This window comes from Giraffa tippelskirchi, chromosome 12, assembly GCF_054371585.1.
Source record: "Giraffa tippelskirchi isolate mGirTip1 chromosome 12, T2T-mGirTip1v1.2.pri, whole genome shotgun sequence".
Lineage (NCBI taxonomy): Eukaryota > Metazoa > Chordata > Mammalia > Artiodactyla > Giraffidae > Giraffa > Giraffa tippelskirchi.
In genome coordinates this window covers 102966473-102989817 of record NC_137286.1, presented here as the reverse complement: position 1 = coordinate 102989817, position 23345 = coordinate 102966473, and the positions used below count along the sequence as shown (strand labels likewise).

The 23345-nt window shown below is 49.1% G+C and overlaps 1 protein-coding gene across 1 annotated transcript; it reads left to right on the top strand.

Moving 5' to 3' along the window:
* Positions 1-16194: 16194 nt before the first annotated feature.
* Positions 16195-21150, top strand: PDX1 (pancreatic and duodenal homeobox 1). Its single transcript, XM_081547226.1, has 2 exons — positions 16195-16609; positions 20705-21150. The coding sequence occupies exons 1-2, from the start codon at positions 16195-16197 to the stop codon at positions 21148-21150; spliced, it is 861 nt and encodes a 286-aa protein (XP_081403352.1).
* Positions 21151-23345: the final 2195 nt, after the last annotated feature.

Genomic DNA, 23345 nt, shown 5'->3' with positions numbered 1-23345 from the left:
GGAGAAGGTAAAATCAAAACATTTTAAATATGCAAAGAGTATTTATCTATCCCATAAGTGTAAGTATTAGTTGCTCAGTCATGTCTGACTCTTTGTGGCCCCATGGACTGTCGCCCACCAGGCTCCTCCCTCCATGGGATTCTCCAGGCAAGAATACTGGAGTGGGTTGCCATTTCCTCCTCCAGGGGATCTTCCACATTGAGAGCAGATTCTTTACCATCTGAGCCACTGGGGAAGCCCTACCCTATCCCATACTCTCTTTAAAAGAATATCATCTGAAGAAGGAAAGTAACTTCAGAAGGAAGGATGGAAATGCAAGAAAATGAGACAAGAAATGAATAAAATAAGTTGGTGTAGTCAATTAAACATTTGTTAACCACCCAGAGACCTAACTTTGGGATTTTAGAAAGATGATACAAAGTCCTTAGATAAAACAAGGAATACAAAAAAACAAAACAAGGAATACAAGGGATGGTTCCCTGGGTAATTAAACTGCAATGTTGTCCCAGTCTTGTTCTGATGTAGACAGCAGTCTCAGATGACTTTAGACTCTGTTGGAAAATTTGGGGAAGATTCTCTGATGGTCCAGTGGTTAACAATCCACCTTCCAACTCAGGAGGTTCAATTCCTGGTTGGGGAACTAAGTAAGATTCCATATGCCTCGAGGCAGTTAAACCCAAGAGATGCAATGAAAGATCCTGTGTGCCTCAACAAAAACCTGATACAGCCAAATAAATAAGCTAATTAACTAAAAATAATCCTTGTTCATTAAAAAAAGGAAACTTCTGATCATAATGGATGTTAAAAAAAAATTAAGGCAACTACTAAAAGAACAGCTATTTAAGATATAGTTTCAGTCACATACACAAGGGAAATGGGAATTATAGAAATTTTTATCAGTTTTAAAGAAGGCAGGTAAAAAGGAGGGGGAAGCGAAACACGGCCAAAAGAGATGGCAAAGGTACAGAAAACAACAAAATTCTGTAAAGCAATTATCCTTCAATTAAAAAATACTTTTTTAAAAAAGCTTAAGAAATTATAAAAAAAAAAAGTTTAAAGCTCCATCAAGTAGATGGATGAAAAAATTAAAAAAAAAAAAAGGCGGTAAAGGTAAAACACCTGTTATTTGCTGTAGTGACTATTCTAATGGACAAATCATTCAATTCCACAAAATGCCGATGTTTCAATGAACTGAAGGCATATCACGTATAACCTGCTTTGTGTTCAAATGAATTTAAAGAGTTAGGCAGCTTTGGTTTCTCATGAAAATTGATAATTAACCAGCTCTGTGGAGGATACTGATGGGGGTAGGGGGTGGTTAAAAATCAATCCCTGGAAAAGCTGTGCCCCCCGCCCCCTCCCCTGCAGTCCTCTTTCCCCGGCCACCCTCCCACCCACCTTAAACCCTGGATCTTCCAACACAATCCATTCCTGCACTCGTTTTCTCCTTCCTTTCAGGCCTCTGAGCCAAGCACTTGCTCTGCCTCAGGCGGGGAAAAAAAAAATGGGTGAGGAAGGCAATAATTAGTTAGGAATCTCTTTTGCTAGAATTTTCCAAATCAATAAAACAACCGATAGCAGTGGCTATGGCTAATCCATCTTTAAATCCTCAGGACCTAGCATAACAGTGACCCCGAAGTTAGGAATATAAGAAGAGGGGGAAGCCTGGGAAGCTGGGAGGGAGGGTGAGCAGGAGAACCAATAAACATTTCCTGTGCACTTGCTGCCTGCCTCGCAGTGAAGAGACAGAATGACCAAGTCACGGCATTAACATCTGGGGGTCCATATCTGATGGTGCCCACGGTCTCAGCTCCATCGGCAGGAATCCAGCATGCCCTTGACCAGACAGAAGTGCTGAGCCAGGGCACACTGACACGGCTTCGTCCTGAGTCTTGGCCATTCCGGGGGCTACCACAGAACACCACAGATCAAGCGACTTACAAATAACAGAAATCTATTTCTCATAGTTCTGGAGGCGAGGAAGTCCAAGTTCAAGGCACTAGCAGATTCAATGTCTGATGAGAGTCTGCTCCCTGGTTCACAGGCTTCCACTCTCTGTGTCCACATGGCAAAGGACCAAGGAGCTTTCTGAGGTCTCTCTTATACAGGCAGGAACCCCACTCAGGAGAGCTCCATCCTCCTGACCTAAGCACCTTCCAAGGGCCCCTCCACCAAATACCCTCGCATTGGGGGTTGGGATTTCACCACAGGAATTTGGGGAGGAGACATTGGGTCTAAAGTAGCCTGCAGTGGTCCTCCCTCCGTCCACTAGGGCAGAGAGCATCAGGGTCACGGTGCAGTGACAGTAATGTGACAGAATTCCATCACTGCTCTTTCCTCTCACTCTTGTGCAGGGTGAGAAGGTGACACGTGGAACTGGTTTGTGCGTGTCCTCAGTCATCCCCGCTCAGTCTCAGGACCCATACCTGACTCAGGTGAATGTCCTTCTAGAGCCCAACCTGAGGGCGTGCCCTCAGTGCTCAGCACACAAGCAGAGTAGCACAGTATTTTTATCAAATGAACAGGACAGTAGGGTCCTAAATGAAGGAACAGTTGATAAGAACTGAGATCGAACTGAGTCAAAGAACCTGAAAAGCATGGTAATTTCAAAATAGTAAAATAGTGTTGGAGAAGACTCTTGAGAGTCCCTTGGACTGCAAGGAGATCCAACCAGTCTATCCTAAAGGAAGTCAGTCCTGAATATTCATTGGAAGGACTGATGCTGAAGCTGAAACTCCAGTACTTTGGCCACCTGATGTGAAGAACTGACTCATTGGAAAAGACCCTGATGCTGGGAAAGATTGAAGGTGGGAGGAGAAGGGGATGACAGAGGATGAGATGGTTGGATGGCATCACCGACTCAATGGACATGCGTTTGAGTAAACTCCGGGAGTTGGTGATGGATAGGGAGGCCTGATGTACTGCAGTCCATGGGGTTGCGAAAAGTCGAACACAACTGAGCAACTGAACTAAACTGAAGCTTTAGGAAAAAGAAGAATTTTAAAAAACCTTCTGTGTAACAGTAAATATATGATAGGTGCATTTAAAACATCCAAAGGTAATTTCCTGAGATAGCTCTATCGCCTTAGTGAATTCATTAAATTTTTATATCATTTTTTAGCACTTCTAGGTCTAAAAGCTAAGATCCTTTGACCATCTCTGCCAAGTATGAGAAAATACATTAGGAATGGCTCCCAGGTACACTTGAGGACACACTTGTGTGACAGAGGTGAGGCCACTTTGTTACAAAAATAACTGATACCTGGATAGCCAGTTTGCATATCCATCGTAAGAACTTATTCATCCTCCTTGAAGTGACTGGAATTTTCCAGGCTGTAGAGGTTCAAGAATATCTTACTTGAGGTCTCAAATTCACCTAGCCATCAGGTATGCTCACCTTTGTGCTGGGAGGTGTTTTTCCCCATGTTAGGAGCTATACAGTGAAATAGGGAAGAGTAATGAGATAAATCATCTGATCTTAAAAAAAACAATTGCTCAAATGTGAACAAAATAGGAAGAGCCTGCAAATTTTATCTGTGTGCCTCCATCAACAATTTCTCTTTTAACCCTCACAACAACCCCATGAGGTATTATTATTATTATTATCATTTCATGGGTAAAAAGATGAGATTTGTCTCTTTTCATTTCCTAGGGTCGCTATCACAAATTATTACAGACTGGGTAGCTTAAACCAACAGGAATTTCTCTCACAACTCAAGGGTGTCAGCACTCACCAAGTGTTGGTAAGGAATTGGTTTTATGGGCAGGAGAGAAAATAGCTTTTAGACTGAGAAATTATAAAATATATAGTATAAGAAAAATAATTCTACTGGTAATGTGCACATGCTGGGTGTGAAGAAGCAAGAAGCAGAGAGCCTCGGTGGACACCAGTCACAACAGCCTAGTGAGACCTAATCTTTGCTAAGGCAGTGCCCATGACATCAGGGGAAAAAGAAATAGTCATTCAGTTATGTCTGACTCTTTGCAACCCCATGGACTGTAGCCCACTAGGCTCCTCTGTCCATGGGATTCTCCAGGCAAGAATACTGGAGTGGGTAGCTATTCCTTCTCCAGGGGATCATCTTGACACAGGGATTGAACCCAGGATTGAATCCTGCACTGGCAGGCAGATTCTTTACGACTGAGCCACCAGGGAAGCCCTTAGCGCAGTGTAGGCAATCCATAAATATTTATTGACTATGAATGAACGAAGGGCTAGACACTCTATGTGTGTGTTCTTTTTGGAATGTTTCTCAGGTATTTATTATTCACTCACGGGATACAACTCTGTGGTAGGTACTATCATTACTCCCATTTTACAGAAGGAGAAACTCAAGCACAGAGAGGTTAAGACACTTCCCCAAGGTCACACAACTAATGAGTAGTTACACTGGGATTCAAACCAGGACAGAGTTCATGCCGTTAACCACCGGCCAAGCTGCCGCCTGGTAGATGAGAAATTTGAGCCCTGGTCAACTGAAAGTCCAAAGTCAAATGGCTAGTAGATGATGGGCCCAGAGGATGCCCTACCTGCTTTCAGGGAAAAACTGAAAACAGGGCCCCACAGGAAAGCTGAGTGTCTCTTTCTGTGAACAGTGTGATCACCAGCTTCCAGTAAGAGGTTGCAGAGCCACAGTCTCAGGGCACCTGCAGTTCTTTACTGTGTGTTTTTATGAGCTTGCTTCCTTCCCACTGCTGGAATTGAAGACTGGATCCCAGGGTGGGGCTCATGTCCTATTCTGCCCTGTCCCCACAGCCTGCCACAGTGCCTAGTACTGAAATGACACTCAGACAAGAGTCTACTCAAAGAGGGAGGGGAGGACAATCTTTTTGTTTGATTTTTGCTTTTTTGGCTTCACCACGAAGCATATGGGTTCTTAGTTCCCTGATCAGGTATCGAACCTGCACCCTCTGCAGTAAAAACAGAAGTCTTAACCACTGGGCTGCCAGGGAAGTCCCTTTTTCTTTCTGTTTTTTTTTTGTCAAGGGGAGAACAATCTTATTAAACCCAACTGCCATTTATGACAGCAGATCGAAGTCACAGCTCAATGTACCTGAAAGTCTATGAATCCCTAACCAATCTTAGAATTGTAAATTCACCTCCTCCAAACTCACCATTTGATCTCATTACATTTATTATCCTCATGGAACAGGTAACTACAGCTGGAAAGTTGAGCAGTAATTATCTAATGTATAAGTCCTCTGTACATAGCATGAGTATTCAGTCAAATAAACAAACATGATCATTGTGAATATTTACAAGGCAGCAAGGCTACCCACTCCAGTATTCTGGCCTGGAGAATTCCACGGACTGTATAAGTCCATGGTGTCGCAAAGAGTCGGACATGACTGAGTGACTTTCACTTTCACTTTCAACATTTGCAAAGTTCCAGCTCGTGCACTGTACCAGCAACCCAAATTCCACAAGTGGGCACAGAAAGCACAAGTTGGGCATGGACTGGGTCCAGGTAAACCTTTCCTTGTGAAGGATGGCAGTGGACAGGTCTGGATAGGCAGGGAGTTATGAATTTCCTGAAATCTCATGCAGAATTTTGTGTGCTTACACACTTGTGCCTTTTTCTGGGGAAATGATTGGTGGCATTTAATACAACCTCAAAGAGCTACTTGAGTGAAACTACAAAACCAGAATTATGGCTTCAGTGTCTTTGCTTACTGATGGTAATACAGTGTTTCCTTTCCAGGCACCAAATGAGAAAGAACTACAAGGACCCCTTGGTATAAACAGAAGTGCTTCAGGGCCCCTCGTGGATGAAGAAGGTGAGAGAAAGGAGATGAATCTGGGAAACATAATAACCTGATAGATGTGAGGCTGTGTGCAAAATTTGGTGCTAAAGTGCTAATTGCTTCTATTTCCCTAATTAGTTATTTTCTTAAGAGCTGAACAAAATTGAGTCTTTTCAAGTACATTTTTTGAGAAAAGCGAGCTTGAATTAGATGAAGGAGCCGATCTGGCCTGTGCCTACCTACTTCTTTTCAAGACCATTCCACTACCTTTTACCTAATGTATTGGGGGAAAAAAAACTGGTGGAAACATCACTCAACTCTGTTAACTTACTTTTTCAGCTGAAACATATTACATAAACCATCTCCATTTCCTCCCTCTCCTCCTGTCAAGCAGTAAGCAGAACCCAGGTCCTAGAATATTATAAAGAATAGACGGAGTACTTCCTTGGTGGTCCAGAGGTTAAGAATCCGCCTGCCAAGCAGGGGGGACTCGGGTTCAATCCCTGGTCCGGAAAGATCCCACATGACACAGAGCAACTAAGCTCTTGAATCTCAACTATTGAGCCTGTGCTCTAGAGCCCAGGAGCCACAACTGCTGAAGCTGCATGCCCTAGAGAAGCCACCAGAATGAGAAGCCCATGCACATCGCAATAAAGAGTAGCCCCCACTCGCCGCAACTAGAGAAAGCCCATGCACAGCAAAGAAGACCCAGTACAGCCAAAAATAAATATGTAAATAATAAAACAGTTTTTTAAAACTGTATATATGTGTATAACTGAGTCACTTTACAACAGAGATTGGTACAACGTTCTAAATCAACTACACTCCAATTTTTAAAAAGAAAAAAAGAGGGGAGAAGAAGTAATGATAAGTGCTAATCAATTATTGTGCAGGGGAGAGAGAAGTAGTAACTAATAAATCTTTAAAAAAAAAAGAGTAGATGGACTAAGATCAGAATTCTCTTTAAAAATGGCCCTGGGGCTTGAAGGGGAAAGGTTCATAAGGAACTAGCAGGAGAAAGGGGGAAGTTTGAATGTTTCCCAGGAAGTACTTCTCCTTACTGAACTTCTCTAGTTATCATATTTAAGTTGGGCTACTGGTCATATAAATAAATAAAGGTAAATAGTGTCACTCCACTCTCTTGAGAAAACTTCAAATTCTGTGTAATTACAGGCCAGGCGACAGATAACACCAGGTTAGGGGCTGGAGACTGTGTTTGCTTTTTTGTTATCATCTGTCACAATTTGCTGGGAAGGTAAGAAAACACTGCTGTTTATCTGGGTTCATGGCAATCTCTGACTCCAACTTTCAGAAACTTCAAGGTTTGACTGTGACCATGTTGGCAGCGTCTAATAAATTGCTTTGTAAATGAAGCAGACAACGCTGACTGATTATGTTTTACAATACAGCATTAGTAAAAAGAGAAAAAGATTTTCTTCCCCTAAGTTGAATTTTAGGTTCGTATGTGTGTACCTTTTTCCCTTTCAAAAAAACAATAAAAATTAGATCAGTTTACGTATATATACAGGCTAGTCCATAAAATCTGGGATGCAGAGATAAAAATTTTTTGTATGCATGGAATACAAAATGTCATGTACATTTGCTTGTGTTCAGACTTTAAGGACACGCTATGTAAGGTGTTAGAATGACAATGAAATGTGAACCAGTTGAAATTCTGAAAGCCTGGCATCCAAGCGACAACTTGGGTGTGGGTTGGAGCAGTAAAAACAGACTAACGTGATCATTTAAGCCTCTGAGCTTCTATGTTCCCTTCAACTATCCGAATGAATGAAGCCAGGAAAATCTCTGTGCTTGTGTTATCATGAGTTAGTTGCTGATATGAATGCCTGCATTGTAGGAGAGATGGCTCTCTTCAAACCAAGATATATTACTTGACTCTTGAACAGAGTCACAAATATTTACATGCAAAGAAATAAACAAGGGAAGACCCAAATCAAACCAGGCCCACTCCCTGCTGTTTTATTTTAGATCTTTCAGCACAGAGAGCCCTTCCTGACTCTGAAGACTCAGGTGTGAACCAGGAAAGCCCTCAGAAGAGCACACAAGCAGGTAAGAACGGACGTAGGAATGACAATCAGGTTGACCAGAGGACCTGGATACTTAAATGAGAGTTTCACATTTAAGGTTCACAAAGTTGATATCATTGTACAATTGCTGATGTTCTATCAGATAAAAAGAAGAAATAGGGACTTCCCTGGTCGTCCAGTGGTTAAGAATCTGCCTTGCAATGCAAGGGACACCAGTTCAATCCCTGGTCCAGGAAGATCCCTCATGCTGCCTAGCAACAAAGCCCGTGTGCCACAACTAATGAGCCTGAGCCCTATAGCCCTTGAATCACAACTATTGAGCCCATGAGCCACAACTACTGAAGCCCACACACTCAAGAGCCCCAGCTCTGCAACACGAGGAGCCAGCGTAATGAGAAGCCCACAAACGGCAATGAAGAGTAGCCCCTGCTCACCACAACTATAGAAGGCCAGCATGCAGCAATGAAGACCCAGCACAGCCAAAAAATAAAATAAATAAATCTTAAAAAAAAAAAAAAAAAAAAAAGACCGAGCAGGACACAACTAAGCCCAGAGGCAATGAAATATTCTTTTTAAAAAAAACACTGAAAATTTTTTACAGAGTAATAATACATATTAGATGTAAAAACCCAAATTCCTTCCCATGTTTTAAAATATCGTGTCTAAGTGGTTTGGGTCTGGCATGGTTCTTTCCTTGGGCACTTTCTCTAGCAACCTAATCCAGTGAGAAACATTCTGTGAAAAATAATTTACTATCCAGAAAGTTTTCCTGTTTCCAAGATAAGAAAGCCTGTTCTGCCGTCCCGGGCGGGCAAGGGCTGTTTAAGTTACTAGATAACAAAGTTGTTATTGATTCTATTATTTTTACTCTTCCTGATTCCCTGTGGTCCAAAGGGAGTTTGTCAGGCTAAGAATGATTTTTATAAAAAGGAGTAGTTGTTATTGTTGTAACTGGCCTCATTGTGACAGATGGGATCCCAGTGTTTTCTCACCGCTCTTTACTCAGGAGCCAAGAGAACAGAAAGCAAACAACCAAGAAACCAACACACTCACAGTAATCTGGACTTCTCAGCGCTGAGCCAGACCACTTGGAAATCAAACACCAGCCTCCTCCTGAATGCCCCTTTTAGCCTGTGGTTATTGACCAGCCTAACATTCCCTTATCACATGTGCATGTGGGCAGAATTAAATGGAATTAGTTGCAAATTATATAAAATTCATTTACCTTTAAAGGAAGCTATTTGGTCATGTTCAGCGTAGGGAGCGTAAGGCATTAAGACACAAGTTAATGGTACTGCCTGGAGATGGATCAATCTGCTTTGGTTTTATTGTCTCCCTTTATTTGCCCTTGTGGGTTAGCTGCTGTGGCTGGAAATGCCCAGCTCAACTTCTCTGAGCCCACACTGGAGCCATGTTAACACCCTAAGTAGAATCTCACTCTTTCTAAAGAGCTCAGTGTGTAAGCGTGAGTAAGCGTGATAATAAAGTAAGGTCACGATGATTCTTTCCAAATCTTTACTCAAGTAAAGAAAGAATGAATGGAGACTTCTTTGGTGACCCAGTGGTTACAAATCTGCCTTGCAATACAGGGGACATGGGTTTGATCCCCAGTCAGGAAACTAAGATCCCACATTCCGAGCGGCAACTGAGCCCACGTGCCACATCTAGAAAGACTGAAGGCTGCAAACGGAAGACTCTCCATGATGCAACTAAGACCTGAGGCAGCTAAATAAATAATTTAAAAAAAAAAAAAGAAAGAAAGAAAGAATGAATGTGCAAGAGAGAAAGGAAATCTATGAAAATGTTTAGGATTTGCATGTATGCTGTCCATGCAGAGATTCAAATAACATGCCTTTTGCACTAACCTGGGCTTTTTTCCATACATTTCCTCACTTTCATCTCCTGACAATCTTACAACACAGATTTTATTTGTGATTTTAATTTGAATGTCCGTGCTTCATGCTTGTTCCTTAAGAGTATCTATAAGCTTCCATAGAGCAAATAAACTACTGTTTAAGTGTTTGTGGTTGCTCAGTGGTGTCTGGCTCTTTGAGACCCCTATGGACTGTAGCCTGTCAGGCTCCTCTGTCCATGGGACTCTCCAGGCAAGAATACTGGAGTGGGTAGCCATTCCCTTCTCCAAGGGATCTTCCTAACCCAGGTCTTCTGTATTGCAGATGGATTCTTCACCATCTGAGCCACCAGGGAACCCCAGGAGAATGACCCTGGATATGTTTAAAAATGCAGATTCCCAAGGCCCAACCCCCACCATATGGTTATTCAGTAGGTCGGGATTGTGCTCAGCATGACATGTTATAAGCATCTCAGTGATTTCACACATACAGTTCATGAATCACCCTTCCAGAAACACTAAACCCGTGTGATTTCATTGATTGGCAGCAGTCTGTACCTCTGTGAGATTTGCCTAAAGATAGAATGTTGCAATATGCAATTGGAGAAAATAAACATATTCAAATACAGCTTATCTCTGCATGAGGATACATTGATAAGAGACACCTACCATGGGAAGAATTACTAAGGGGCAAACTTGGTGGGGCTGAGACCACAGTCAAACAACAAGCCTTTACTTTAATCACTGCCAGAGAAGGCATGAATCAGCCTTGGGCAACCAAGACTGAGGGTCTCAGCTGTGTGTCCTGAGCCTGGAGTTGACGCTCTCACATCCATCCCCATAGATTTCCAATTTGAACACTTTTGTCTGCATCTTAGATTTGGGCGACAAGCAGAGGAAACATTTTGACAAGGGTGTTTCTACAGCCTCACAAAGAAGACCAGGGTTGCAATGATCATCTTCATGACCTGGAGGAGGCAGGAATGAAGCAGGATTCCTGCCCTGCCTCAGTCCAGACACTAGAATCCTCCTCTGGAATCCTTTTCTCTTGGACCACTGGAGGGCTTCCTCTGAGTTTGTGAGAGCAGCTTAGAAATGGAAAATGAAAGTGTTGGTCGCTCAGTCATGCCCCACTCTTTGCAACCCCATGGACTGTAGCCCGCATGGCTCCTCTGTCCATGGGATTCTCCAGGCAAGACTACTGGAGTGGGTTGCCATTCCCTTCTCCAGGGGATCTTCCCAACCCAGGGATCAAACCCCAATCTCCTGCACTGCAGGCAGATTCTTTATTATCTGAGCCGCCAGGGAAGAACCATGGTGGCAAGAAGGCCTTTTGTCTACCAGAGGGGCTTAGATCCTTCGTTCTTCACCTACTGGTGATGGGGGTGGGGGTGAGGGGTGTTCATCCCTGCACGGATGTGATGGGCTCAGGTCATTCTTTCAGGTTCTCCTTGAAGAAGAAGAGGAGGAGGAGTGGAGAGAAGAAGGAGGAGCCCCCGCATCTCCTCAGTCCTGTTTCTCCCCATGTGATGTCTTCAGGGCTGGCTGGAGCTGGTGCCAACAGCCTCTCCCCCTCCTCTCTCCCCTTTAAGTAGAGGGCACATTCCCCTAAAACACAGGCATATATCCACCCAGTGCTTTCTCCGTGTCCTTGAATACTTCTCTCCAGGCCTACCTGTCTGGGAATGTCTGCAGTCAAGTGCTCCTGGTAACGGCTCTGAGACTCTCAGAGTCTGCAGTGATTACCAATAGTTAAATGCTTGAAAGTGCATGAAAGGGCTTCCCCCAGAGCTCAGCAGGTAAAGAATCCACCTGCAATACGGGAGACATAGCTTCAGTCCCTGGGTCGGGAAGATCCCCTGGAGGAGGGCATAGCAGCCCACTCCAGTGTTCTTGCCTGGGAAATCCCATGGACAGAGGAGTCTGGTGGGCTTCAGTCCAGGGGGTCACAGAGAGTCGGACGTAACTGAAGTGACTGAACACAGCACAGGCGCGTGAAAAGCAATGCCAGGGGAGAAAGGAAGAGATGGGCCATTTACTGAGTGCCTACGAATTGCCACAAACATTAGACATTTTGTCTCTTTGAAATCTCACAAAAATAATCTTAAAAATTAGTATTTCCTAAGTGCTACTACACAGCAAGAGAGTGTGATGTTATTATTATATGGGTATATGTTATAGAGCAGTGCCATTGTTTTCATTTCACAAATTAGGGTTTTGGGAAGTTGTATAACTTGCCAAGGGACATGGCTGGTGCAGAGCAGATTCAGAATACAGGTATACGCAGCTCCTAAGATTTCTACGTGATACACCAAAGTCCAAACTTGTTCACTCCTGACTTTCTGTAACTCAAAGAAATTGCAGACAGGCACAGTAAGAACTGTATAGGTATTTGATGAATAAATATTATTGAAAGTATTCCTCCTTCAAACCAATAAGCCAAGTGAAATGCAGAATGGTTCAGGAAAGTGTGGGTCAAGGCTTCCTTGGGCTACAGCAGGAATATGGAAGTAAGGAAAGGCTCCCAGGAGATCAAAGGATCAGTGAGGAAACGGTGAGGCGGGGAGCAGGGGGCTAAGAAAGGGAAGCTCAGTGACGGCAAGAAGCTGGTTATCCAGGACTAAGATGAGAAGAGAAATGAAAGGCCTGGGGTTTCTAAAGATGGCACATTGGGATGATGGAGCACCGATGGGAGCCTGGGTGAGGGCAGGCCAGAGGGGAGAACCCAGAGCTGCAGGGCTGGCCACAGGGACGCTGGATGGAAGACAGGTGAGCTTAGGCCCGCTGGAGTCTCCACTTTTGTGAACACTTTCCTTTCAGCTGCAGAGTACACTGAGGGCCTCAGAAGGATGAAACAAAAATCAGAGGAAAGGGCTGGAGTCTCGGGGAGAGGGGCACCAAGCCCAGTCCTGGGGCACAGCCCCCCCCTCCCCGCCCATATGCCGGTTCCACTCTTCCCTTATCATAAAGAGAGCCGGTGACATAGGGAACAAGACAACTGCCCAATTAAATTAGGTCTTTAGGCTGTATTTACTAGACATTTGGGCTTTCCTGGTGACTCAGATGGTAAAGAATCTGCCTGTAATACAGGAGACCCAGTTTGATCCCTGGGTTGGGAAGATCCCCCGTAGAAGAGAATGGCTACCCACTCCAGTTTTCTTGTCTGGAGAATCCCATGGACAGAAGAGCCTGGTGGGCTACAGTCCATGGGGTCATAGAGAGTCAGACACGACTGAACAACTAACACTTTACTAAATATTTAGAGTGGTAAACTGACCGAATTATCTGGAAAATAATTTCAACTCGCCACTGAATTATGCTTGATTGTTTTGCCCTAGCAGTCAATGGAAAGCCTTTGATTCAAAGTCTGGGGTCCTTTTTCCTGAATGAGTTAGGTTTTCCTTGGCCCCTCTCAGACCCAGGTGCCAGAGTCTGAGGAAACCCCAGAGTAGGAAGGAAGGATGATGGACCTGGGGGAAAAAACACTGACTCATCTACCCAAATTCAAGGTACATTATGGAAGGAATGTCCTCATCTCATAGAGTACATCCTTTGCTTTAGTGCTTCACCTCCGGGTATCATTTAATAGCAAGTTAACTATAAAGAATACACTCTAACAAATTAAATTGCACACAAATACATCACGAACGCATCCTCCAAGCCAAATGACGACCATATATTGTTTTCCCTTTATAATGGAATAAAATTTGCTTAAAAATTCTCATCGCCGAGCCAAATTCATCCTTTGGCACGCTTGTGAAAACAGCGAGGAAGACTCAGTCACTGATGGGAGGGCAAGGTGACCTCCGTTGGCGAGCCGGGCCTCGGGAAGTGGGGAAGAGGGCAGGCGAGGACCGCCAGTATCAGCCATCAGGACGTCCTGCTAATAAACGACTTTTTCACTGTCCACACTTTAATTGGTTTACAGCCTTTTCTGTTTATTTATCCATAAGAGCTGCTGCTAAATGGCTCGAGAAGGCGCTCGCCTAATGGCTCGGTATCGCTGCCTGGGCTGTGGGAGGCGAAAGGGGCGCGGGCGTCAGCGGGAGTGAGAGCGGAAATGCATTTCACCTTTAATGGACTTGGCGCTTTTATGACACCCTGAGCCCGGTCCACAGAAGAAACGCAACGCGCCACCCAGCTCGGTGGCGAGGATCTGTATTAGCCTGATAATCAGGCGATCCCCAGATCTTCTTACTCTGTCCCACCTAATAACAACCGCAAACGGCCGTCTGATCTCGGGTTCCCGGGCCACTTATTTGGGCAGGCAGCAGCAGCAGAAAACGCTTACTGTGGGAGCGGGAGGGTCCGGGCGGCCCACCTTCAGCCCCCACCGCCCCCTCCCCACATTTGGCGGCGTTGGTCCTGGCCCCCTGGATTCCCGGATTTTGCCAGCGAGCGCAGGGGGCGGGTTGGCTTTCTGCTGAGTGCCCCTTTTCTTTCTGCAGGACCGAGCAAAAATATTAAATGAGAGCAAATGAAGCATCGAAATGGAGACCAATTTACAGAAATGTGCAATTAGAAGAGAAGTGCAAAGTAAACACGTTGAGGAGGGGGGAGGAGGAGAGGGCCGGGGAAGGCGGGAGTCAGCGGAGAAGAAGGCGGGGGCTACCGTGCGGAGTAGGGGGACTGCGGAGGGGGCAAGCGAGAGGAGGAGGGGGGAGGGGAAAGGTGCCCGATCTTTGTCCCAAGCGGTGCTGCCGCCCGCTCATAACCACGTCGCCAAGTCAACCCGCGGTGACCGAGCCGATTATCTCTGAGGGTCAACACTCGGCGGCCCGGCCACCCCTCCGGCCCTGCCCTCCGGATCGATGTGGTCGCTCGCGGCCGGCGATAGCGGGTCCTCCGCGGACGCCGGGAACAATGGACTCATTGACGGGGGCGCGGAGAGATTAGGGGCGCGGGTCCCACGGCCTTTCGCTCCCCGGCCCCCTTCGACTGCAGGTGGCCCTTTTCCCTGAAGAAATCGCTGGAACTGCCCCCCGCCGCTCTCAGCCGGCCCTTCGGTGAGAGGGGCGCTCGGAGGGCCCCGGAGCGGCGAGCGTGCCTACCCTCGGGCGGACCCCTAGGTGCCCAGCGCTTACTCACCCCAGCACAGATGACGCCCGCACCAACATCTCACCGCAGAAGGAATCTGCCAAGAAGTTCAGATCCCCAACTAAGTTTTGCTTTTTAATGAAAACGAGGCATATTTCGCGGGGTAGCGCACGCACTGCATACGCATTCGTGTTTTCCACCAGTCTGTTAAAATCTGGTCAAACCTGGTAAAGGACTGGACGCAGTCTGCAGTTTAGGAAAATCAGTGCAGTGATTTTCTCTTGCTGGTTCCTGGTGCTCCACGCTCTTGCTTGCCCAGGCTTCTCTGCAAAGGGGTCCAGGGTTTCTAAAACCCGCCTAGGGTTGGAAGACTGCGGTCATTTCGTCAGGACTGTCAGAATGCCCAGGGCGAAGGGGTCGGTGGCGTGGGTCCGCGGTTTGGTGCCAATGCGACCTCGAGATAGTCCGTGGGCACCACTGGTTTCGAAAAAGCGTTTCTATTCAGTGAGGACCCCAGAGTGCTTTTCTGAGCACTCCCCTCCCGGGCCTACCTTGTTTCCGTCGGACCCAGGAGTCGACTTTCTGCAGCCGCCCAACTCCGGCCAGGTCTCCCTATTCCTGGGGGTCTAGCAGATCTGCAAACAGGGTGCCAGCCCCCTCCCCCGGCCAGACACAAGAGGGGCCGCAACTTGCAACTAACTTCGTTTTCCCCTTGCCCCAGTAGGAACCTGCATTCTGAGTTGACCAAATGAGCCTCAATTCCCCCAAATCAAAAATTAATAGTGCCTTTCAATTAAAAAAATTTTAACCCATTGTGAATGCTTCTGAAGTTATAGTTTACACTCCAGAAATCCCCGGAGCACAACCATAGACAAAAACACACTGCGAATCCTGGATCTTTATGTGTTAGCTCACTGACATCACTCATGGTCGTGTACAAATTGCAGAAATAAAATAGAACCAACGGTTTCTGACCTGCAGAGCTGAGGTCTGTGCATTTTGGGGGGCCATATTCCCTAACAATATTTTTAAAGTCTGTTTACAACCTCAACATATATACTTGTAAATTATATCAATAAACTAATATGTACAGTATGAAACATACAAGGAAAAACAGACTGTTTATGATGAAATATATTCCTATAAACGAATAGAAGTTCCTGCCCCACTTTGAATGTTCATTCCTGCCCCACTTTGGCACTGTCCTTTCAAGTGTGTGCAGGAAACCGATCGGAGGGAGAAAACGGAAACATCCAGGGGGCTCGTGGGGACCCGGGTCTGGCTTCTTAAGGCCGCGGGCCAGGCCAATAATGGCCTCAGACAGAGCCACGTGGGGCACAGCGGAGCCTATGGCGCGGCGGCCGCCCGCCCGTCCCGCCGGCCCCGGGTGCCTCTGCGAGCCGTGCCGAGCTGTCAAAGCTGCAGGGGTGGCGCCGGCAGTGCCAGCGCCGCGCAGCTCCAAGTCCCCGGCCCCAGCTCGTTCTCCCGGGTCCCCAAGCCCGGGCGGCAGCCATGAACCGCGAGGAGCAGTACTACGCGGCCACGCAGCTGTACAAGGACCCCTGCGCGTTCCAGCGGGGCCCGGCGCCCGACTTCAGCGCCAGCCCCCCTGCGTGCCTGTACATGGGCCGCCAGCCCCCGCCGCCGCCGCCGCCGCCGCCGCCGCCGTTCCCCGGAGCCCTGGGCGCGCTGGAGCAGGGCAGCCCCCCGGACATCTCCCCGTACGAGGTGCCTCCGCTCGCCGACGACCCCGCGATGGCGCACCTCCACCACCACCTCCCGGCTCAGCTCGCGCTCGCCCACCCGCCAGCCGGGCCCTTCCAGGATGGAGCCGAGCCGGGCGCCCTGGAGGAGCCCGGCCGCGTCCAGCTGCCTTTCCCGTGGATGAAGTCTACCAAGGCTCACGCGTGGAAAGGCCAGTGGGCAGGTGAGTCTGCCCCCCTCCCCCACAAGCCGCTCTGTCCTCACCCGCTCTCCGTTCGACTGCCCCTGTCTCCAAGCGCTTCCCAGGACCCTCTCTCGGTCTGTGACCCCAGCCCCCCACCCTGGATAACCCAGAGTCGGACTAACCCATAGGGAGCTAACAAGGGCATATCGCACAGAAGCATGTTTTTCTGGCTCAATCTGGAGCGGCCTTTCTACTCAGCGCTCTTCCTGGGAGTTTAAACCCCTTCCTCCCCTGTCCGCTGAACTCCAGGAGCCTGCGCTTCCCGACAGCCTAGGCCTGGCCGAGTTCAAGGCTTCCGACCTTCCAATCCTCCTCCAGCAGGGGTTCCCCAGCCCAGGACTCCCGGGGTGCTGTCTAGGGAGCCGAGCAGGGCTCTGGGATGCTCTGGACCCCGGCTTCAGAGCCCCGGCCTCCTTCTCACTCTGAATTCCACTCCCCCCCCTCCCCTTACTGGCGGCTTCTGTGAAGCAAGCCAGACCATCTCAGGGGCACCTAGTAGGTGCAGAGAAGCAAGGAAGAAAAACTGTAGCCAGGCATGCAGAGGTGTCCAGCAGCCGGGTCTGGGCCAGGAGGGGGCTCACTGCAAGGCCAGAGACTGGCCACTCAGCCCCCGGTGAGGCAGCTGGAGAGGCATTGGGGAAGCTCACTCACTTTTGAACAAACACAGGCTGCTTCCCAGCAAGGCAGTTTGAGGAAGGAGATGCCCTCCTGGCACAGGCGGCTCGGGAGGCCCCTAGCACTGGCCAGTACCGGAAAGTTGGCCTGGAGCAGCCCCCAGGTCCCTTCCCGGCCCGACCCGGTGGCGAGTTCCCGCCGCGTGGCCTGCACCGCCAGCACTGTGTGACCACTTCCGTACGGAAGCCCCTTCCAGGCTCACCTGCACTGCAAGTCATGGACTTTTCTCCTCCTCCCAGCTAACAGTCGGGAGTCGGGGGAGGAGGCTGCAGGTGCCCCCACCCCGGGAATCCTCGGCCCCCAGTCTGCCCGGCCTGACTGGCCTGCTTGCCTGTGAGCTGGCGAAGCCAGGCGGGTCTTTGTGGGATCCGGGCATGCCCAGGGTCCCGGGGCTCGCCTCTTTCAACCTTTCTCCCGAAGGTTCCGTGGGGTCTCAGGCAAGTCCTGAGGCAGGACAGAGTCCAAACTCAGGCTGTGATCTTTCCCCGTGCCAACCAAACCCTGGATGGACCCTTATCCAGCCCGCTAGAGGTTGCAGCCAAAGGCCTAGGAGCCTTGGGAAATGCGGGGTTCTTGGGAGGCGGGAGGCCAGCAAGCCTGAACTGGACGGAGTTTGCTGCCAGGAGCTGCCTGGTGCGCTGGGGACACGTTTGTCCAATTCCTGGCCCTCCCCTGCAGCTTTCTCAGGAAAAATGTGAGGGAGGTTCTGAAGAAGCCTTTTTGAGGTGGAGTAACTTCCCTACCTCCTGGACTCCTGTGGACGGAAGAGGTCAGAGTGTAAAACCTGAAGGAAAGATGGCAGCGGGGGTGATGGGGGGAGCTCTGGAAGGGTGACATCCCTGGATTGGAGGACCAGGGTCAGAGAGACCCGTGCCGGTGGGGCCTCCGACCTGGGGGAGGGCCCCCTCCAGCCACGATGCTGCTGCACCAGCGCAGTCCTCCCTGGAAACTCTGGAAGGAACCCAAATTCAAGGTCTGTGACCCCTGCCTGGCCGCTCCTAGAGGGGCCTCACACCCCTGGGGAGAAAGAAGTGACCCGAAGGGCTTTTATTCACAGATCAATCGGGTATGATTATTAATAACAATAGGAACTTCCAAAACCCTCAACCTAAAAAAGGAACTACATCCACCTAACTGGTGGGCTTGCCCCTAAATGCCGCCCCTGCCCCGTGCCTCAGGGAAAGGTACAAACTGACCCCTTCCCTTTCCTGACCACCAGCGGCCTCCATCCAACACCTTCGCGTTCACTCAGTCGCGCAGTCATGTCCGACTCTGCAATCCCATAGGCTGTAGCCCGCCAGGCTCCTCTGTCTGTGGGATTCTCCAGGCAAGAATACTGGAGTGGGTAGCCATGTCCTCCCCCAGGGGATCCTGCCAACCCAGGGATGACCGCTCATTACCGGCAGGCAGATTCTTTACTGCGGAGCCACTTCGGGAAGCCCATCCTACACCAAGGCCCCTGAGCTAGTGGAGCCTCTTAGAGCACTGTGGTGAGGCTGGTGAAAATGGGGCAAAGCCCTGCAAGATTGAGGGTTGAATTTACGAACTCTGAAGGACCTTTTTAGATGTTCTTTTTTTTTAATTTTTTTAAATTGCTTTACAATATTGTGCTGGTCTCTGCCATACATCAAAATGGCTCCCTCATTTCTCTTGAAAATCAAGAAAGGCTTGAAGTGTTAAAATTCTGAGATGCCCCCAGCAAGCAGGACTCTGCTGACTCAGACCTGAGCCTCCGCCTTGGCTTCTGGGCACCCCCTTTCAGTCTGGGGGAAACCCCAGAGGATTGTACAGGGTGGTTAACCCTCCTAGCAAACACACACACTAGCTTTTCAACTCTAGCCGACAGGCATAGGAGAAATGTCTGCCCTACGCAGGAAAAGATGACTTCGGCCTGTTCCTGATGTTCTGGTGGAACCGACTGCCCCAGAGTCCACAGCCCGGGTGCAGCAGGTGTCTCATCCAGAAAGGAAAATATTAGGGCCTGGAGGCTCGCAGCCACGGCCACAAACTCCGAGTGAGCAGCGCTAATCCACCGGGCTGGGCCTAGCTGTTGCCTTTTTGGCCTGGAGTTCCTCTACCACCCACCACTGCCACCTCACCAATAGGGTACCCAGCTCCCCGGTAGGGGCCCAGCCAAGGTCAGAACGACAATTGCAGAGAATCTACCAGCTGTTGAGTTGGTGCTGATCACAACACAACTCTATAGAGAGATAATATGTGATATAACATATGAGATACAAAAATACATGTCATAACCTCCAGATTCTTATTAGCTCAAGGTCTTTCCAACTGAAGGTTGCACCCATTTGTTGGTGGTGAAATTCATTTACTGTGTTGAGACCTCTTTATTTATTTTTTAATGAACTAGTAAACTCCAGAATGTGCCCAAAATGTGGGAGACTTGGGTTTGATCCCTGGGTTGGGAAGATCCCCTGGAGGAGGGCATGGCAACCCACTCCAGTATTCTTGCCTGGAGAATCCTCATGGACAGAGGAACCTGGTGGGCCCCAGACCATGGGGTCACAAAAAGTTGGACATGACTAAGCACAACCCAATAAACAATAGGGAAAATCAGACAGCATCATATGTGGTAAATATGCCTGGTAAGTTGCCTGGAGAATCCCAGGGACGGCGGAGCCTGGTGGGCTGCCGTCTGTAGGGTCGCACAGAGTCGGACACGACTAAAGCGACTTAGCAGCAGCATATGTGGTAAAGTTTGGTTTAATGTCCTAGATTTTTTATATGTCGATTATATATCAGTGTGTGAACTGAGTGATGATTTGAAATACATTTCTTACTATGAGTCGTCATCAGAAAGTTTTTTTTTAAGTCCTTGTTTAAAGACATTTTTTGCTTTTGTAGAATCCAGTTGGTTTAGATCCTTATTATGTGCATTTTGGGCTTACCTGGGAGCCCAGACAGTAAAGAATCTGCCTGCAAAGCAGGAGACCCGGGTTTGGTCCCTGGGTGGCGAAGGGAAGATCCCCTGGAGAAGGGAATGGCAACCCACTCCAGTATTCTACCTGGAAAACTCCCTGAATAGAGCAGTCTGACGAGCTACTGTCTGTGGGGTCGCAAAGAGTCGGACAGGACTGAGCCACTAACACTTTCACTTTTTCACTATGTGGATTTTAATCAGCATCAACCCAAACAGGGTGATTCTAGAACCACTGGTTGATAGAGCCACTGGGAGATAAAAGACCTCCAAGAAAAGACAGCCTTACTAGGGAAGGCCTTTGAGCCCCAGACTGTACTCTTGCATAGATAGTTGGACCTCAGCAGCCAGAGCGGCTGGGAAAGGGCCAGAGCCAAGGATGGGGCTGCTAGGGTGGGAGCAGGCGGGAGGAGCCTGGGGTCGGGGGTCGGGGGGCCCATATTCACGTGCGGTGTCGCCCGCAGGCGCTGCCTACGCCGCGGAGCCGGAGGAGAACAAGCGGACACGCACCGCCTACACACGCGCGCAGCTGCTGGAGCTGGAGAAGGAGTTCCTATTCAACAAATACATCTCCAGGCCGCGCCGCGTGGAGCTGGCCGTCATGCTGAACTTGACCGAGAGGCACATCAAGATCTGGTTCCAAAACCGCCGCATGAAGTGGAAGAAGGAGGAGGACAAGAAGCGCAGCTGCGGGCCCCCGGCGGCGGGAGGTGGGGACGCGGAGCCTGAGCAGGACTGCGCGGTGACCTCCGGCGAGGAGCTGCTGGCGCTGCCGCCCCCTCCGCCCCCCGGGGGTGCCGTGCCGCCAGCGGGCCCCACCGCCGCCCGAGAGGGCCGCCTGCCGCCGGGCCTTAGCGCGTCGCCGCAGCCTTCCAGTGTCGCGCCCCTGCGACCGCAAGAATCTCGGTGAGAGACTCGCCCAGGCGGGAAGAGCGGACCCAGGACCCCGGGTGTGCCACCGGTCCAGGCTGCAAGGGAGAACCCGGGGGCTCTGAGGCGCCTGTGCCCACTGGGAAGAGGTGGGGAGACGCTGCCCCCCCCTCCCCCTGAAGAAGAGACGTTCTCTGTAACGTCCGGGGCCCCTTCGGGTGAAACTGCTGGGACTGGCAACGTCTGGGCTGTTGGACCTCTTTTTAGAGAAGCCAACTCTTCAAAAGGACTATAAAAACTATACAGATAGGAACCTTGCCCCAACGCAAGCAGGCGAGCCGGCTGGAGCCCCTTCATCTGCCCGGAAACAGAGCCATTTTTACTCTAAAGGTCTCTCTGCCTTTACCTTCAGAAATAATTGAAAGGAAACATCCGAGGTTTCAAAGACCTAGTGAAATGGATGCCGGTGGAATAGAATAATTCCTCCTCCTCTTCTTCTCTTTTAATCTTTTCATCAGAACCAGGCACCTTACTGCACATCCTTCGCCTCCACTTCTTTTCTCTGAAGAAGAGACCGCCTTGCAGGGGTCACTGGGCAGCAGCATGGCTAGGGGGTAGGGTAACCCCCCTGTTCCAGTGTACACCCCCGTTGGTGAGGTGGGAGGGACCTGGAGGTTTGGGGGAGAAAGAGGCCCCCCAATCAATCGCTGAACCAGAGATATGTGGGTGTGCATTTAGTTCCTGGCCTCCTGGCAGGGAAGACTGTGCGGAGGCAAGCAGGGGGGCCTGACTCACCTTGAAAACTATCGAGAGTGTGATTTCCATATCCTCAGAGATGATGAAAGCTTATGTGGTTGGGAAACTTTGGGGGGGGGGTTGGCTATTTTTATTTAAAGTTTTTAAATTACCTCACAGTGCTTTACAAACAGGTCTGTGGTTCCCAGGTTAGTTGGTTGTTTCAGGGTCTGGGTCTTGTGTTCAGGTGATGTTTGTGGGAAACGATGAATAAATACAGATAATTGGAAAGAGATCAAGACTGATTCCCCTTGCTTTGTATCGAACCCATTTTGTGGCACAATGATTCCAATTCATTAAAAAAAATTAAAGCATCGTATTTTCTTTGGCACTAACCAGAGAAAAGTCGGTAATTAAGACACCACCTTTGGGTTATGAGGTTGAGAAAGCCTATCAGTGGGTGGATTTTTGGATTTGTTTTATTTTAAAGTTAGGAGTCACTTGAAGATGAATTAATTTCTTAGGCAACAGAGCCCAGAGATGGGGGTTTGGAGATGGGGGGGCTGTCCATGAATAGGTACAGTGTCAGAGCTGCCTCCCTGTACCGCTGGCACCCAGGCCGTCAGAGAAACGCCCATAGCTGGCGGTCCTGGATGAGTCTCCGCCCCTGGAGGCCGGAGGCCAGGAGGCTTGTGTTGGGGGCACATAGGCCGCAGTTCTGTGGCTCCAGACCTCCAGACACCCCCTCCTCCCCATGACCCTTGGACGGGCTGCTGGCCCAGCTGAGCGCCTGAAGGCGCCTCCCAAGCGCTCCCACCAGTTGGTCCTGAGACATGGACTCACGACCAAGAGTCGATGATATTTTCTTTAGCAAAAAGACGAAACGTTTGTTTCATTGGTGGTTTTTGCTTCTGCTTGTTTTGCTGTTTTGTTGTCATTGGGTTGTTTTGCTTTTTGTTTTTCTGAGAGAAATCGAGTCGCAATGTCCAAAAAAAAGCAGGTTCTGTGGATCAGAAAGGAGCTCTTCCTCGTCAGTGAGACACCTCACAAGGCAGGCAATGCCCTCGCCCTGCAGCCTCTGTGCACCTGCCTGGGCTCCGGAGTCCAGTACCTTTGGGCTCGGACCTGGGGTCCCTCAAATACCTGCCGCGACTCTGATAAAACGACTCCACTTCCCCGTGCCTGGGCTTCCTCATCTGACACGTGAACGCACCTCACAGATCTATGAGGTTTACACCAAAGAACACAAGCAACTCGCTTAATTCAGTGTCTAGAAAATAGTTATCCCTGTAAAATAGTTGTTTCACAACTGCGGTCGTTTTCTGGGGAACTGCGGCTGCCATCTTCGCGGGTCCCCACAGCCTCTCTCCTTCGACAGATCCCTTCTTGGTCACGTACCCACTGACCTTTACTGCGCGCGTCCTAGTTTCACGCCGCCCCGCCTCGTAAGCACACTTAGACTGCCCAAGGCATCCCTGACCAAGCGAGCTGTCCGAGCTG